The sequence below is a fragment of the Stigmatopora nigra genome, chromosome 21 (assembly GCF_051989575.1).
Source record: "Stigmatopora nigra isolate UIUO_SnigA chromosome 21, RoL_Snig_1.1, whole genome shotgun sequence".
Lineage (NCBI taxonomy): Eukaryota > Metazoa > Chordata > Actinopteri > Syngnathiformes > Syngnathidae > Stigmatopora > Stigmatopora nigra.
Genome location: NC_135528.1, coordinates 378,470 through 395,121, shown reverse-complemented (window position 1 = coordinate 395,121; position 16,652 = coordinate 378,470). Strand labels below are relative to the sequence as shown.

The following is a 16,652-nucleotide window of genomic DNA, read 5'->3' as shown; positions in this document are numbered from 1 at the left end:
TCTTATCGACATTTGTTTAATGCAGCAGAGCTTGCATAACTGATTGTGAAGGCCTTGAGGCAGATTTCTCAGACCCTGGCAACAAATAATGGCTGAAATGTGATTGGTTAAATGTTTTGAATTGAAAACACATCTGGAAGCAGTGCAACCAGAGGGAAAAGCAACAAAAGGAAGCTAACAGACAAATACTATTGGGTTATACTTAGACATCGGTTGGGACATTATCAAGATATGACACTTCTCTTTGAACCAAATAAACAAGATATTGAGAGAGGTCAGGAAAAGTTTTACAAATGCCAGAACACTGCTCAATTGTTTACCCAACGAAACTCGCAGAGCTACCTACTGTTTTTCACACATTGTTGTGAAGAATGCTACGCAAACACAATGATCAAATAGTGGCAGGCACTATGCTTCAGTAAGCAAGTTTGATTATGGCTCAAACCTTTAAATTAATTTTTATAACAAATAATCCATAACACCGACCATAAACAATGTATAAAGGCTAAGCCTTAATTAAATAATATATATTACATATATCAAATAGGGGGAGTTTTTTATTTCTTTGCATTTAATTTTTCACCCATTTTTTTTTATTGCCACTGCTTACCTGTTTGGATTTAAGTTCCCCTTCGGCAGTGCTTGTTGACGGACGATTCGAGAAAAAACGGTCTAAAGGCAATTGCCTTGATGACTTTTAATAATGACAAGACAAACGTCATCAAAATTGGCAATCGCACAACTTCTGAACACTTTTTCAGGATGTTTTTTCCACGACGTCTGAAAGTTCGTAAATTTTATTTTTGATTTTTCTTCTTATTTGTTCTGTCGGAATGGTGGCTAATTCCTCCTTCGCCGCCTTCTCGTTGAATTCCTCATGTATTGCCGATCGTTACATTACCTCCTGTTCTGTTGAGATCTTGTTTTGTTGCCCCTTGACCAACTGGTCGATGCCCTCCTTACTGACCACCAGCCCCATCGCCTACCACTGTGACACACTTTTGCCCAACGCAGGCTGCGGCACAGGCTGAGGTTCAACTGCGAGTCCGTCGAAGGCATTTGGCCACAGCTTCCTCCAAGCATAAGGTCAAGGACACAACAACAATCGGAGGTCAAAGAGACATAAGAAAATCTTGAAACACGGAGAGCTGTTTTTGTGAGACAGTCAATGAGAGCCAGGTAGATTGTAATGACATTGTTCAGCAAGTGTAAGGGCTTTGCTTTATTTAGAAAGGTAATTGTTTTACATCTCTTGCAAGAATAACGCTCAGCTTGCATCCGTGATAAACAACAGGAAGGTCACTGCCCTCTGCAGCTGGCTTCGTGGACTCCAAATTGTTTTGAAACCTCGACCTCTCACACGGTCGCTCATACCAAAGACTCGTGAGGACTGTGGGATCTAATCCATATACATTCAATAACTTCGGATCAGAGGAAGCACACAGAGTCAGTCGTGATGAGATTTACTAGACTTCAGCTGAAGGAGGAAGCCAGAGTAGCCAGTGCTGGGAGATGTGTCCATCCCCCAGCCTGACCAGTTCCAATCCCTAGCTACCCCAACAGATAAGCTAGTTTTATTAACAAAAGGTCATGTGACATAAGTATAAATATTAGGCGGGAAAATTTGAACAAAGAAATGGGTGTGTCATGGCGTATGACACGCCCCTAACTAAAAGGTGTCATGATGGAAATTTCCACTTGGCTATGCAAAATTCTATTCTTGTGACTACACTAAATAAACCAATTGATATAATAAAAAGCATAAGAATACATTCCATACTCCACATTTCTCCCCTTTAGTAACTGTTGGGTTTATTCTGTATTACTATTATAAATATAGTTGTATTAAGTCATTTCTTTGTTAAATCATTCTCTTGTTATTCTCAAAGTGTTGCGAGGTCATGAACTGCCGCCTAGTCCACTCTCACTTGGACTTCTCCAAGGATTGTTGATCGGGCAAGGACTGGATATCTGCCATTTCCAGCAACGGAGCCCATAACAAAGATATTGTTTCTGCCACGTCCATAACACTCGTGACGCACTTCGGGTTTTTTCTTTATGTAATTATTATATGATTCTTAGGTCAAGGAAGGCATAATTGTTCTAATCTAAATGTTGTTTTGGTCTAGTCTCCTGTTTTTGTTATTGGTAAAATACTTTGATTGTTATTGTAGTCCCAGATGTTGTTTTTACTCATACGTGATGGAATGATCAACAACTCTCTAAATTGTTTTGATTCATGGCAATAAAAGTCATACGAAAACGTCTATTCGGTGAGACGTTGGGAAGTTGTAAAAGGAACTTGCTGAATCTCCCCTCGGAGGTATTACCTGTTGTTATCCATTTCTATTTAATTAAATGTCAATAATTGAATAAGATGTCTGCCTGCAGTTATTGATAATTACAGACGAAGGTAATTATTAATGAACCTAACGGTAACCTTGAAAAAAAATTCATTAAATACATCAATTTATATCCCTCCTACCCAGGTTCTAAAATACAAATATCATCAACAGTTACTTATCAAGGGGTATGGAAAACAATAAAGTCACTTGTCAAGGCACAGGCGAAAAACTCGAGGTAATTTTAGGGTTATTTGAGAAAAATTCCTCTGCGTTCCTCTTTATGAGCTGTTAGACTATAAATATATCACCTTACTCCAACTCCTTAACTCTGTAATCTCCCGTCTAACAATGGAGCGTATTCAGCATCGGAGGAGACAAACCAGGGTTGAGCGAGTTTATCCACAGATGATTTATTCCATTCAAATTGATTCATACAGTGCTCCGGGTCTCCCTCCCAAAGAATAAGCCCGCTGATTGTTGATGTCCCAAGCGGAGGATGGAAAAGACATTGTCCAAACCCGCATAGTCATTCGCTGATTAACAATGAGATGTGGGCTGGTCCAGGGCTGCTGTGAGGGGGGTTTCTCCGGACTTCACACCTTCCAGCCTTGAATGCCCATCATCCAGACCTCTGTCTCCGCTGGTCCTATGAAGTCCCGACCCTCCGCCCTGCTCTTTGTTTCCTCTGCCCTCTGAAGTCCTCCATCTGTTTTCTTATCAGTGTGAATCCAACCTTGAAACAAGAATCTCAGAAAGAGCCTTTTGTTAACATTGGAATTGAGGAATCTCAGACCAATCCTTCTGTTCCTATTGTAATTGAAGGATCTCAGACCAATACCAATCCTTTTGTTCATATTGTAATTGAGTTGAGAACAGGAGCCTAACCCTTCAGTGGCGATACCAAAACAAGACCACTACAACGAAAAGTGAGTAAAATATAATATCAAAATGAAACGGCTATACTAAAAAGAACGTATAAAATGTGATATCAAAATGAAACAGCTATACTAAAAAGAATGAGTAAAATATGTCATATTCTTCAGAGCGAACACAATTTTTAAGTCAAGACGAGTACAATTACCCGGAAGACTCGACATACCGAGACTCGTTACACTTTGAAAGAGTGGGAGAATCTCCATTATGATTTGCCATGCGGTGATACTGTATGTCACTGTAAGCTACCAGCGTTTGCTGGATAGTATTTCGAAACATACATTTCATACAGGGGATTACACACAGAAAAAAATACAGAACACTAACAAAATCGCAAGTGAGGGACTTGCAAATTTAAACAGAATTGAGAGCCACAACCCTTTTGTTAACCACGACCACAGTGATGCACCTACGGCTGAGAGATCCTGGGCCATGGCGTTGGCTAAGGATTTCATTTCAGCTATCTCACGAGTAATGTTACCTTCGTCACTGGATTCATCTGGGATGAAAGTGCAACAGTGTTCTCCGACTATGGCACACATGTTGTACCCGTGATTTTCCACGGGGTGGTAGTATTTCGCCTTTAAAAGACGGGTGAAATAATCAGACAGGTCCTTTGTTGTATTTCAAACCAACTTAGAGAAATGTCTGAATAGCCCGTTATTATACTATACCAAGGTCTATGACCATTGGTTAATCACTGCGTGACTTGCGCGTGCCCATTACGTCATCGCCCCGTGTTTAACGCATGCTAGCGGCATGAGTCCCTTTTTAACTTAACACCTGCACTCATGTATAACATCAACTACTTCACCCTGTCACACTCTCCCCCACAAAAACAAATGTCGTCCCGACATTAATATGCTCCCAAACATTTCCACTTTGGTGAGCCGATGCTCATTAAAGTCCAGGCGGCACGGGCCACAGTTCAAATATAATCCACAACTCGTACGGTCCACGTTTTACTGGATGGCACAGTAATCACAGTCCATAACAGTCCATAACAGTCCATAACAGTCCATAACAGTCCATAACAGTCCATAACAGTCCATAACAGTCCATAACAGTCCATGACAGTCCATGACCGCATCATGCACGTCGTCCTTGTAGGTTCAAGCTTGTTGGAGTCCAAACAAAAAAGGTGGCTGCAGGTAATATGGATGCAGGTGTACTAACCATGGGGCCACTCCTGGTGCAGGATAAACAGTTAGCCGCTCCTGCGGTGACTGTGTACTATAACAGGAGGGGATTCCAAGATGGTCATAGGTCGTACGTCGTGGTGGGTGTCTCTCCCTTCTCGGCCGTTCATCAGTCAGCGCCTCAGGTTCCGTCACGGCGGTTGGCGGGGAAGTCTCTGATAACTGCTCATCACTAGGACCTTCAAGAGGAGGGTTTGCTCCCTCACCAGGCAGGTCCTCCAGCTGATGGTCCTCTTCTACTTGTACTGGTCCGGAAGCAGGGCCCCTCACTTTGTGTGTCTGGTCCACAGGCAGTGGCCTGTGCTACGGCTCCATCTCTTGGGTACCTCTCTCATTTAGCTGGCGTAGCTCATAGTGGAAGTCATCTTCGTCATCGCTTTCTTCGTCTGACTCCTGATGAGATGCCGGCTGCTGTTTCTTTCTCGGCGTCCTCGTGCCGATTTTCCCTTCTTCTGGTGTTATCTCAACGGGCAAATGGTCACAAGACATTAGTAGATTTCTGTGCAGAATTCTGGAACGATCTTTACCTCTTTCTGGCCTAACTTCATAAATTGGTAGGTCAGATCCCATTTGCTTCACCACTGTGTGAACTGTATCTTCCCAGAAGTCACGGAGTTTCCCAGGTCCTCCTCTTGGTGTCAGATTTTCCATCAGGATGCGCTCTCCTGGTTGTAGCACAGAACTCCTTACTTTAGTGTCATAGTGCTTTTTACCTTTTTCTGCCGCTTTCCGTGCATTCTCGGTGGCAATGGTGTACGCCTCCTCCATCCCTCTTCTCAATTTCTCCACATAGTCCTGCTGTCCGTCTGCATCGGACCTGTTGCATAGTCCAAAGAGCATGTCCACTGGAAGCCTTGGCGAACTCCCGAACAGTAGATAAAATGGTGAATAACCTGTCACATCACAACGGGTACAGTTGTAAACATGCACAAGTTTATTCGAAGGCTCCTTCCAATTCGATTTCTGTATCTCCGTCGATTCTGGTTCAGTTTCATTTGTCTTTTTGCCAGCAGATTCCAGATTTGAAGAGGAGCTCATCTCTTTTGCGTTCAGAGGTTTAGCTTGTACGTTTCTTGATGTCCGAATGTCTGGTTTTGGTTTGACCTTTGGGAATCTACTCGTCTTTGTCTGTTGAGTAGGAATTGATTCACTAGATTTTTGACATTCAAGGGGAGACTTGTCAGTATCTCTACCATATTGGGTCAAAGCTCTTGTTGATTCTATCTTTAACCTCTCATTCGCCTGTTCTTGTTCCCTTTCTTTCAAGAATGTAACTTTTTCCAGCTTCAGTAATTCAAGCTCCTCTTTCAGTACTTCCTCCCTCTGGCGAGATGCCATATTCTCTCTTTCTGTTGCTTGCTTGGTCTGAAAAAGTTTCTCCTTCTCCGCAACAAGCATGTCTACCTGTTTCTCCAGAGCCTTTTGCTCTTTTTGTAGTATTCTAATCTCATCAGTTTTCTGCTGCTCGGCTTGTTCAAACTGAAGTTCAAGATGGTCAATCTTTTTCTGAAAGGCTTCTCTCTGTTGCGATATGTCCTCTTCCAGTCTTTTGATGATGTGATCTTTAGATTGAACGATTTCATCAGTATGAAAGTTTTCTAGCGCCAAGAGTTTTTTCTGTCGGGCTATTTCCTCTTCATAAGATGAAAGCTTCAATTCTTTTGCTTCCACATCTGCTGCTGCCTTTGCTAGACAGCCAACTGTTTTGTCAAGCTGGTCCTTCAATTCTATAATTTCGTACCGCTGATTTTCTATAGCTTCATTTCTCGCAGAGAGCTGCTCCAACAAATCTCTTCTTTGCTTAGCTTGTTCTTGTTTCATGGCTTCAAGGTCCCTCTTGAGAATTTTTTCGCGCTCAAGAGAGGCCAAGTGTTCACTATTTATTGCCTGCTTTGCCCCAAAAAGTCTCTGCCACCCCAGTCTTCTGTCTTCATACAACATCCTTATCCCCTCTTTTAATTTTAACAACTCAGACATACCTTTGTCCTCGTCTTTGAGTTCGTTCCTTTCCAGGTGGTTCGCGATGTGACCCAACAATTTGAATTCTGATATGCGTTTCGTTTTCCCTATGTTAAGGAAATCACATATTTCTAACAGGTCATTAACTGTTAGCTTGTACAACATTTCTTCTACCTCTATGCGTACTTGCTCCCGTTCCATTTCCATTTTCTCAACACGGTAGGAGTTTGGTTTATGATGCAAAAGTGTGAGCACTGAACTGGCACGTTTTTACCGTCTCTCTGATGATCTCTACTGGCCTCAGATGACGAGTACTCTGCCAACTTCACGTCCCTTTTCACCACAACGCCTCTCCTCACTGTCTTGTTCCTGGATGTGGTTGGTTCTGCTGGCTCAGCATTCAGTAGTCAGGTTGTGAATACTGGTCATCTAAGCAGCAATCCCAGCGGGGCCTCCAAAAATGTTGTACCCGCGATTTTCCACGGGGTGGTAGTATTTCGCCTTTAAAAGACGGGTGAAATAATCAGACAGGTCCTTTGTTGTATTTCAAATCAACTTAGAGAAATGTCTGAATAGCCCGTTATTATACTATACCAAGGTCTATGACCATTGGTTAATCACTGCGTGACTTGCGCGTGCCCATTACGTCATCGCCCCGTGTTTAACGCATGCTAGCGGCATGAGTCCCTTTTTAACTTAACACCTGCACTCATGTATAACATCAACTACTTCACCCTGTCACACACACACCTCCATCCTTGGCTGTTATCAAATCTAAGACCATCCGGTCTTGCAGCTCCATTTCTCTAAGGGCTTTTAATTCATCTGCTATGCCCTGTAGAGCCTTGACATTTTGGTCAATGAACAGTCCCTTGCGATAATTCAATGTCTCTACTCGGAGCATAAGTTTACCCACTCCAAATTGGGAAAGTAGTGACAGTATGATTTTGGACCACAACTCATGGTCATCAGGAACATCACTGCCCCAAATTGAGTCATGTGGTTTGAATTGCACTGATCTCTTATCTCTTTCCTTTACTCCCCTTAAAATGAATGCATCTTGGACCATCTGCACCATTGCACACCAATCTGTCCATGCTGTGGGCAAACTCAAAAACACTGTACTATGGCCACATGGCCAATGCCCATCAAAGACAGAAAAATAGAATCCTCTTATAATTATTAATCCTGATATCTCAATCTCACCAATTCTCAAAAATGATCGTACCTATTCTGAAAAAGTTGTTACATCATGGTTCACTCTGAGTGAACAAATAGATAAGTACTTCTTCTATAAATACACCCAACATCTCGATGTAATAATAGAGGTTGTCATAGTTATTTAGTACTCTTTGATGATGGCGATATGCACACCGCTTGCAAATTCGTCCTAACCAGCACGAGTGCTGTTCATCAATTAAGATTAGCAAACACATAGATGAATGCATCACGAAGGGCATGAATTGTAATATTAAGAGTTGACAATGTATCCTTGCAAAGGCTTGCTGGAGCCCATGGCAGCGTACTACGGGCTTACTACACTCGAGACTGGTTCGAACTAGTCGAGGTTACGTAACACGGAAAACCAGGAAGTAAAATCGTATAATGGGTCCCTACAGGAGTGTCGCAACTCATATTTTACATGGCTCTCAGAGCGGATGTGTCGTCGAAGACATTGGGGTATGATGAATTATTAAACAACAATTTGCCGTCGGTAAAATATTGTTAGAGTCTTATGTAAATCAGAAAGCCCTCCTTCTGCGCGGCTTTTGGTCTGAGGTAAAAGGAAGGTCTCGACGTTTTAGCGCCAAAACGTTTGTTTGACGTGAATTCTGCGTGCAACAGTAGTGATGTCTACTATCCTGGATGTTCCAAAGTCCCGAATTAATTTATCTATGTTGGGACGATATATTGGAAAAACCGTCTGTTTCGTCGGGCGGGTTGAGAAGGTAATTTCCGTGATTCAGAAAAGTTGTGGGGTTTACTGAACATTGATTAGAAGATCTCATGCTGTATTGTCCTTTGTTTTTTTAACAAGGTACATCCGACTGGAAAAATGTTTACGCTGGTGGATGGGGAGCGACAGAGTGTATCTGTCGAATTGGATGACCCTGTGAGTATTTTATCCTCAACCTGCCTATAAAATGCACCAGGTCATCAACGTTTGAACTCTTGCTATATAATAAATTTACAAATAAGGGAAGGCGGTATTCCCTCAAAATCATGTAATTACAATTGAAGGAAATTAGCGATGACAACATGATAGCAAATATACTGATCCACTAATCCCTCCCTTTGCGGATTATGTTGACCAGACATTAACGCGATATTCCAAAAAACGCAAAGTAGGATCACCCCTATTATTTATTACTACATACCATACTACGTTTCTGTGCCTGTATAAATATACAAGTACAAATATCACATGGTGTATTTATTAAATATGACAGTTATATTCATAGGAAGACTTTAATGTATTAATACCTAAATATAATCTAGAAATTCAAAAAATGTAAATACTTTGCTCACAGTGAACATTGTTCCTCTCACATGATTTAAATTTTAAAAATTGCATCGCGAACATCACCTCGTGGAGGAAAGCAAGGCTGAGCCTATTCCAGTTTTGTTTGGAATCATGTTTTTATAGCATGCAAGGGCTGATCAGTAGCCATACAACACTCCCAACCGTATGAGGACCTAATTGAAATGATTACAATGATGCAATCGGGGAGTGAGGAAGAACAGCAAGAGGAGGCAGTGAGCAACAACGAGGGTGAAGAACATGGTTTTACTTTGAGAAATCAGCAGGAGATCTTTGATATGGTGCACAGTTTGCAACAATGGGTCAAGGAGAGTAATGACAGCCTAGTCAGGGGCATCACAACTCATCACCCAGGTTCCTTGTGCGCCCAAAAAAAAGAAACTCAGAAACTGCTCCTGCTGGCTCTATGGAGCCCCCTGAAGAATTCATCAGTGATCCAAAGCCTCTCGAATCTGACAAATTGGACTTGGACAAAAACTCCCAATAACATGTTTTATTTTTTATTTTATTTACCTCAAGCGAATATCAACTACTGTATTTATTTACTCTTTTAAAATATGGGTGTTTAACAAATAAAAGATTGAGTTTACACACTGAGAGGTGAAGAAATGCAACCTCATCTATTAGGATCCAGCAGCCTTTTTTGGCCACCATAAAAAAAATTCAACTCTCTATGTTGCACGGTTTGGACAAACGTAGCAAGAGAATCTTAACATAAACAATTGGGCCTCGCTACTTTGCGGTTCCACCATCGCGGCTTCGGAGCTTTGTGTTTTTTTTTTAATAAAAATTACAAATATAAAAAAATATTCAACAAATAATAATAATGAAAAATATTAAATTGAAATGCACCGGGCCTTTCTCTCCGAGCCGATCCGGGGACCGTGCACCACGTTGAACTTATTTTTATGAGACACCGCCGTTTGACATAGTCTAATTTTAAACCTTTTTCTGAGAACCAGAACATTCACCAGGGCTTTTGCACCGAGCCTATCCGAGGATAGTGCATGCCCTAGACTGAACCTTTCTGACACCCCGCCGTTTGACTTAGAAAATGTTTTGGACTTAGAAAATTTGCGAGAACCAGGAAATTCAGTGGGACATTCGCCAGAGTCTATCCGAGGATAGTGCATCTTCGGATACATTTCTCTGAGACACCGCCATTTGACTTGGTCGTTTTTTGACATTTTTCATGAGAACCAGGAAATCCACTTTAAATACACTTTCATGTTTTATGGAGGTCTATTTATTACAATACATTGTTCGGTAGAACAGTGTTCTAGACCCTCAATTGTTGTTGTAGACAGACAACAAATTTTACAGTTTTTTTTTGTTATAAAATGAATTTCACACTCTCTACTTGTATTCTATATGGTGTACTGTATACAGGGGGGGTAAAAAACTACGTTTTTTAAGCATTTTTGAAGGGGCGCCGCTACTTCGCAGATTTTCAGTTTTCGCGGGTGGGCTCGGTCCCTATTAACCGCGATAACCGAGGTTCCACTGTACACACACACACCCATCCATAAATCACGCTTTATGAGGATTATAGATGACCGCCCAGGTCGGAGCTTCGCCAACACTTTGAAATGCAGAAGGTGATGCTGCCATTTTGGTGCGCTTCATTTTTTTTAAACCTTTCCCAACTCAATATTTTTGGGAATAATTGGTGAAAAGTGGGCGGTCCGGTGTTGCGAGTGGCACCACAACTCTAGGGTCAAATCCAGGTCATGTCCATCTGTGTGGAGTTTGCATGTGCTGCGTCGGTTTCCTCCGAGTACTCCAGTTTCCTCACACATTCCAAAAAACATGCATGTTAGGCTGATTGGACACTGTAAATTACCCCTAGGTATGGGTGTGAGTGTGCATGGTTTTCCGTCTCCTTGTGCCCTGCGATCGACTGGCCACCAATTCAGGGTATACCCGGCTTCTGGCCCGGAGTTTGTTGGGACGGGCTCCTGCAGCACTCTTAATATAGTCAATCATGCTCTGGCTGTAGCGTTTACCATGTTAGCTCATCCCAATAGTCAAAGGTGATTGAAGGTTTTGCGGTCGATCGTTCAAATATAAACCTTGATACCTGGGTAATGTGTATGCTATTATTGCACCCAGAGACTTGGTGAACACTATGTTTACCCCTATGGGCATATTTGCTGGTTATGCTTGTGTTACTTCCTTTTTAAATTTGTGTACGTGCAGACAACACCCTCCCTATCGGTGTTCAGAAAGGAAATATTGTACATATGTCTCAACTCATTTGCTGAATCGCTTTATCCTCATTAGGGTCGTGGGGGTGCTGGAGCCTATCCTAGCTGACTCTGGGCCAGAGGCAGGGGAATACCCTGTATCGGTGCCTAGCTGAACGCAGGGCACAAGGAGATGAACAACCATGCACACTCGCACCCATACCTAAGGGCAATTTAGAGTGTCCAATCCGCCTAACATGCATGTTCCGGAGGAAACCCACGTGCAAATTCCACACAGATGGACGTGACCTGGTGTTACGACTCCCCCTGGGGTATGATATACCAGGGAGTCGCAACTATCACAGCAGACAGGTTCGGTCAAAGATGAGTTCGGACACACATTGCAAGTAGCCTTCAGTTATTTTTATTTACAATAAAGTCAATAAAAACAGACTACGGGATAACATAGGGGAAGCACGAGACATTAAAGTGGCACCCTCAAATAAACACGGTAAAACCCCCTCCCAGACAGGTGTCCAAATGAACACCCACAAAATACCTTGCCTTTTACCTTGCCTCCCTTTCTTGCCCTGGCCCTTGCCTTGCTGAGTTGCAGGCTTGTGAGTATGTTACTCCGTTATATTTTGTATGTGTTGTTAATGATTTTGGGTTGCATAGGGGGACTTGAGATAAGTTTAGACACCCTTGGGTATACATATAGTTTGTGCATTTAGACACAGTTATTCCCCTGTCTAGATTATATTACATCAGTTTAACAGTGGCATCCTTCGGTCTTATTTCCTGTATTTTGTGGGTGTTCATTTGGACACCTGTCTGGGAGGGGGTTTTACCGTGTTTATTTGAGGGTGCCACTTTAATGTCTCGTGCTTCCCCTATGTTATCCCGTAGTCTGTTTTATTGACTTTATTGTAAATAAAAATAACTGAAGGCTACTTGCAGTGTGTGTCCGAACTCATCTTTGACCGAACCTGTCTGCTGTGATAGTTGCGACTCTCTGGTATATCATACACCAGGGGGAGTCGTAACACCTGGATTTTAATCCAGGACCCCAGAGCTGTTAGGCCGGCGTTTTAACCACTCGTGCACCGGGCAGCCCATGTGTGATGATGAAATAAAACAAAATTCCGCTTAGAATTTTTTTCTTTTTATTTCTCGTTCGAAAGTGACAACTATTGCAGTAATCTGAACCATCGAAAAATATCAAGATATTTCAACATTAGAAGAAATGTAGCCGCCACAACACACATTTATGGTAAGAAAGTTGTAATTTATTGAAAACCACTGGATTCTCATCAAGATAGACATTTATTTTTTCAAATTGAATAATTTGATATTTTGCATTTACAAACAGGTATATTAACTTATGATATTGACCCTAATAATATGCTTTTGATTCATACAGCATCTGAGAAATACCATGCGTGATGATTTTTGTTTAGATTTTCCCTTCAAAGTAACACTTACTCCCTAATTAAACCATAAATATGCAGGGGAAACTTGTGAATCGGGGGCGGCTTGTACGTGAGAAATTTTAAAATTCAACACTTAAGGATGCTGCATATACGTTCAGGTAGCATATATGTGGATAAATACATCTAAACCTCCAAAAAACTTGTCATAAAAGCGAAGCCTTTGTATAGCGCGCACTCGAACTTTAATCATTTTTTTGCTACATTTTTCGCGTTATACTCTAATAAATACTTTCCATGTCCTTTTACCTGTATATATTTACAAAAATTTAAAATGCAATACAAACTATTTACAAAAATTACAAATAATACAATACAAACTTGCAACATTCCCAGATGTGTGGGAGTTTAGAAAATGCTTTTTTATACTACAGCATTTTCAAAATCAACAGTTATAGAACTAGGCTCCATAGCACGGCCTTCTTTAATTTTAGAAAATTTCAGATTATGTTCTTTGGGTTTTAGCTTTTGTGATGCAGTACTGCCCCTCGCTGGACATGTTTCTAAATACTAAGTGCCTTGGACAGACCAGAAGGGCTTAGAGAACAATACCATACCCTGGAGCACACTTTTACTTCTAGTTTAATTTTAAATAATTTCCCATTATTTTAGGAAATATATATTCTTTTTATGGAGTAGGATTTCTACTATTTTCTACTATTTATTCTGTTCTGAATGCCCTTGTTATTCCTAAATGAATTTTATCTGTAACGGGCCGTATATGGCCCGCGGGCCGAGGTTGAAAAACATGTACACACACACGGCCGGGGCGAGCGCGTCGGCGCAAAGTCTGGTCAGCTGGCAATCCGGTCGTCTAAATATCCGTTCGGCTAACTATCCTTTCGGCTCCCAAACGCCCATTCAGCGAACTGTCCATCGGCTAGACGTCCGTCGGCGAAACGTCTTAGTCAGTTAGTGTTGGTTAGTGTATTCAGGGATCCAGGAAATATTCATATTTAAATTCATTATGTTATTGTTCTTTGCTGAAATTTAAACCCGACTGTTGTATATAGTGGTAAGCGTGGGCCAGAAAGCAGTGAAGACACAGGGCTTCAAGTCGTGACAACAATAGCTGACGTTTCATACCCCACCCATAAAAATATTTCAAATAACAGACCAAAAGAATTTATGCCTGTACCTCAGCAATTCAACACTCATTTTTACCTTGTTCCATTCATCAGCACTTATCTTCAAACAGATTTCATTAGGGAAAAAAATCAATATTTTGAGTGTACAGCATTTTTTCATGTTCATGTATTTGGCTATTTTCATTTCTGATTCCAGTAAATTGAGTGACAAAGCATACTTTGTAGAGAAAGCTATGGATGAACTGTTATTAGATACTTTTTTTTCTCAATAATTCCATTTTGACAACTTTGTTTTTAACCCCAAATTGACATTTTTTTCCAAAAACTTTATGGAAGCTGAGTTTGGTTTAGTCATTTGTCACCTGCATTTTACCAGTTGAAATGAACAGTTCCTTTTCTTCTAGGTTGAAGAAGAGCTGTCTGGAATTGTTGAAGTCATTGGTATAGTGTCGAATAAGGGAGCTCTCATGGCTACCACATTCAGCATGCTCAGAGACGAGAAAGGCATTCCATTTGGTTAGTCATATCTTGTAATTATATATATGCATATATGTGTGTGTGTGTGTGTGTGTGTGTGTGTGTGTGTGTGTGTGTGTGTGTGTGTGTGTGTGCGTGCGTGCGTGCGTGCGTGCGTGCGTGCGCGTGCGTGCGCGCGCGTGCGGGTGTGTGCGTGCGCGCGGGTGTGGGCGGGCGCGGGTGGGTGTGCGCGCGCGTGCGGGTGTGTGCGTGCGGGTGTGTGCGTGCGCGCGGGTGTGGGCGGGCGCGGGTGGGTGTGCGCGCGCACGTGTGTGTATACGTATATACATGTATACGTACACGTATACATATACATACGTACATGTGTGCGCGCATTTGTGTATTTGTGCATGCATGTATGTATAATCCTAACTAACCCCTAACCTTGACGCTGATTTCAAAATTATATTCTGTGAATCTCCCACAGACCTGGAACTCTACAATGAAGCTGTTAAGGTCATCCATGATTTTCCCCAGCACTACCCTTTTGACGTGTCTTCAAGTGGATGAGCTTTTATGTGTTTTTTGGGATGTTGTGTTGTTGGGATGAATAAAGCTGAAAATATTTCATATTAAGCCTTCAAAGGTTTCACATTTGTTTGACCTTGATATGCATATGGAAATGAATAAAATTTCTGCAGCATACTGTGTAATACAATTATAAACAACCAATTTTCTGATAATTTTATAAAGGTAGTTTGAATGTATTAAATGAAATGAGCTTGGGAAACACCTGGATGACACAAGCAAAAAATTGAACTTGCGTATAAATGTGGAATTACTTAATAAAAATCCAAATTATGAATCTGAAATTACTTAGTAAAAATCCAAATTATAATAAGTAAAAAAAATGTTAATAAATATAACCTTCCCAGCATACAATTAAAACTATTAAACATTTGCAATCAAGTAATACTAAGAGACATATTCAATATTCTTTTTTTCTTCTGAAAATGCAGAGCACAAAACAGCAATTATAAAAACTAGACATCAAGTTTAACACATCACCCCAAAAATATAACAAAAATCTGATTCAAATTATAGTTATACATTTCAATTGAAAATATAGCAAATGTAATACCTTAACCTTGTATATACATTGTTGGGAGTGAGCAGGAGAGACACCAGGGTGAAGAAAATGGCAGGTGAACTCAATTGAAAATTATTGAATTTATACAAGTATGAGATTTAAAACTTTCACCACATAACGCACAAATAACAGACAGACAAATCAATACTCAACAAATATGAAATGAATAAATAAGTACTGTATTTTTACGACTATAAGGCACACTAAAACGTCTTTAATTTTCTCTAAAATAGACAGGGCGCCTTATAATGTGGAGCGCCATCTATAAGCTCTAAAGCCTGACTTAGAACACTTCTTGCCGACACGCTTATATAGAGAGGTGGACATGGGTGGGGCCAGACGCTAAAGGCACGCCCCTACAGGGTACCCTTATATAGTCAGAGCATGTGTGCTGGGTTAATTCTGTAATACTATTATATGTGTGCATTTAATCATTTTTGTATGAAAGCTTCAAATTGTCTGAAGAGAACTAGAGGTTGTAACAAGTCACCGAGTCCTCGTGCCAAGGACTGTTGACCTGACATCTCACCCAGTCCCGGGCTCCAAGGACTGTTTATCTGGGTTTGCAACAAGGATGCTGGGAAGGACTCTTGATACCAGCAGATGGTTATCAATCACCTCTGGGAATACTCACATGTTCACAGTGTTCCTACATCGTGACGTCCTTTCTTGCTTTGTGGAATTCTTATGTCGAATGAAGGATTGTCAGTTCTTGCGTATGCAGTTGGATTATTCAGTAACCTTGTAATTGTTTTGATTTATGGCTTTAAAGCTGTATTAGAAATTACTGTTCGGGAGGATAATTCTGAGACGGAGACGAAGTCTGAATGTATTCTCACTTATAAGTCTACTCATCAAAGATGCCTATTTAATTAAATGTCAGTAATTGAATCAGATGTCTGCCTGCAGTGTGTTATACTCATATTAAAGTATAATTATTGATGAACCCAACAATGTGTTATTGCAAAACAATTTCGGTTTGGTTTCTAATGCCCCCCGAAGCAGCGGTGAAAAACCAGGTCACGAAAATGAACTCTGAGTTTGCCGTCATTCCTGGAGGATTAACTAAAGTGCCGGGCTATTTACGCTACTATTTGCGAATGGATTGTGGCCGCCTGGACCAACGTGTCTGCTTGCACGGTTGTTAAAGGCACTAAAAACAGATATTTGAAAACTGCTTGACATCGGCATCAACACAGCTTTACGAAGGGTGGCAGGCAGCGCCGGGCTAGTTACGCTATTTGCGAATGGATTGTGGCGGCCTGGACTAACGTGTTTGCTTGCACGGTTGTTAAAGGCACTAA

At 41.2% G+C, this 16,652-nt stretch overlaps 1 protein-coding gene across 1 annotated transcript; it reads left to right on the top strand.

Annotated features, from left to right (window-relative positions):
• The first annotated feature begins 8,033 nt into the window (after positions 1-8,033).
• rpa3 (replication protein A3) lies at positions 8,034-14,834 on the top strand. The gene is made up of 4 exons (XM_077743788.1): positions 8,034-8,385; positions 8,475-8,549; positions 14,147-14,258; positions 14,686-14,834. The coding sequence occupies exons 1-4, from the start codon at positions 8,287-8,289 to the stop codon at positions 14,766-14,768; spliced, it is 369 nt and encodes a 122-aa protein (XP_077599914.1). The 5' UTR covers positions 8,034-8,286; the 3' UTR covers positions 14,769-14,834.
• Positions 14,835-16,652: the final 1,818 nt, after the last annotated feature.

Excerpts from the sequence above, each read along its gene's own strand:
- rpa3 (XM_077743788.1), top strand. The coding sequence starts at position 8,287 with ATGTCTACTATCCTGGATGTTCCAAAGTCCCGAATTAATTTATCTATG. Across the intron at positions 8,386-8,474 it reads TCGTCGGGCGGGTTGAGAAG|GTACATCCGACTGGAAAAAT; the intron begins GTAATTTCCGTG and ends TTTTTTAACAAG. Across the intron at positions 14,259-14,685 it reads CGAGAAAGGCATTCCATTTG|ACCTGGAACTCTACAATGAA; the intron begins GTTAGTCATATC and ends AATCTCCCACAG.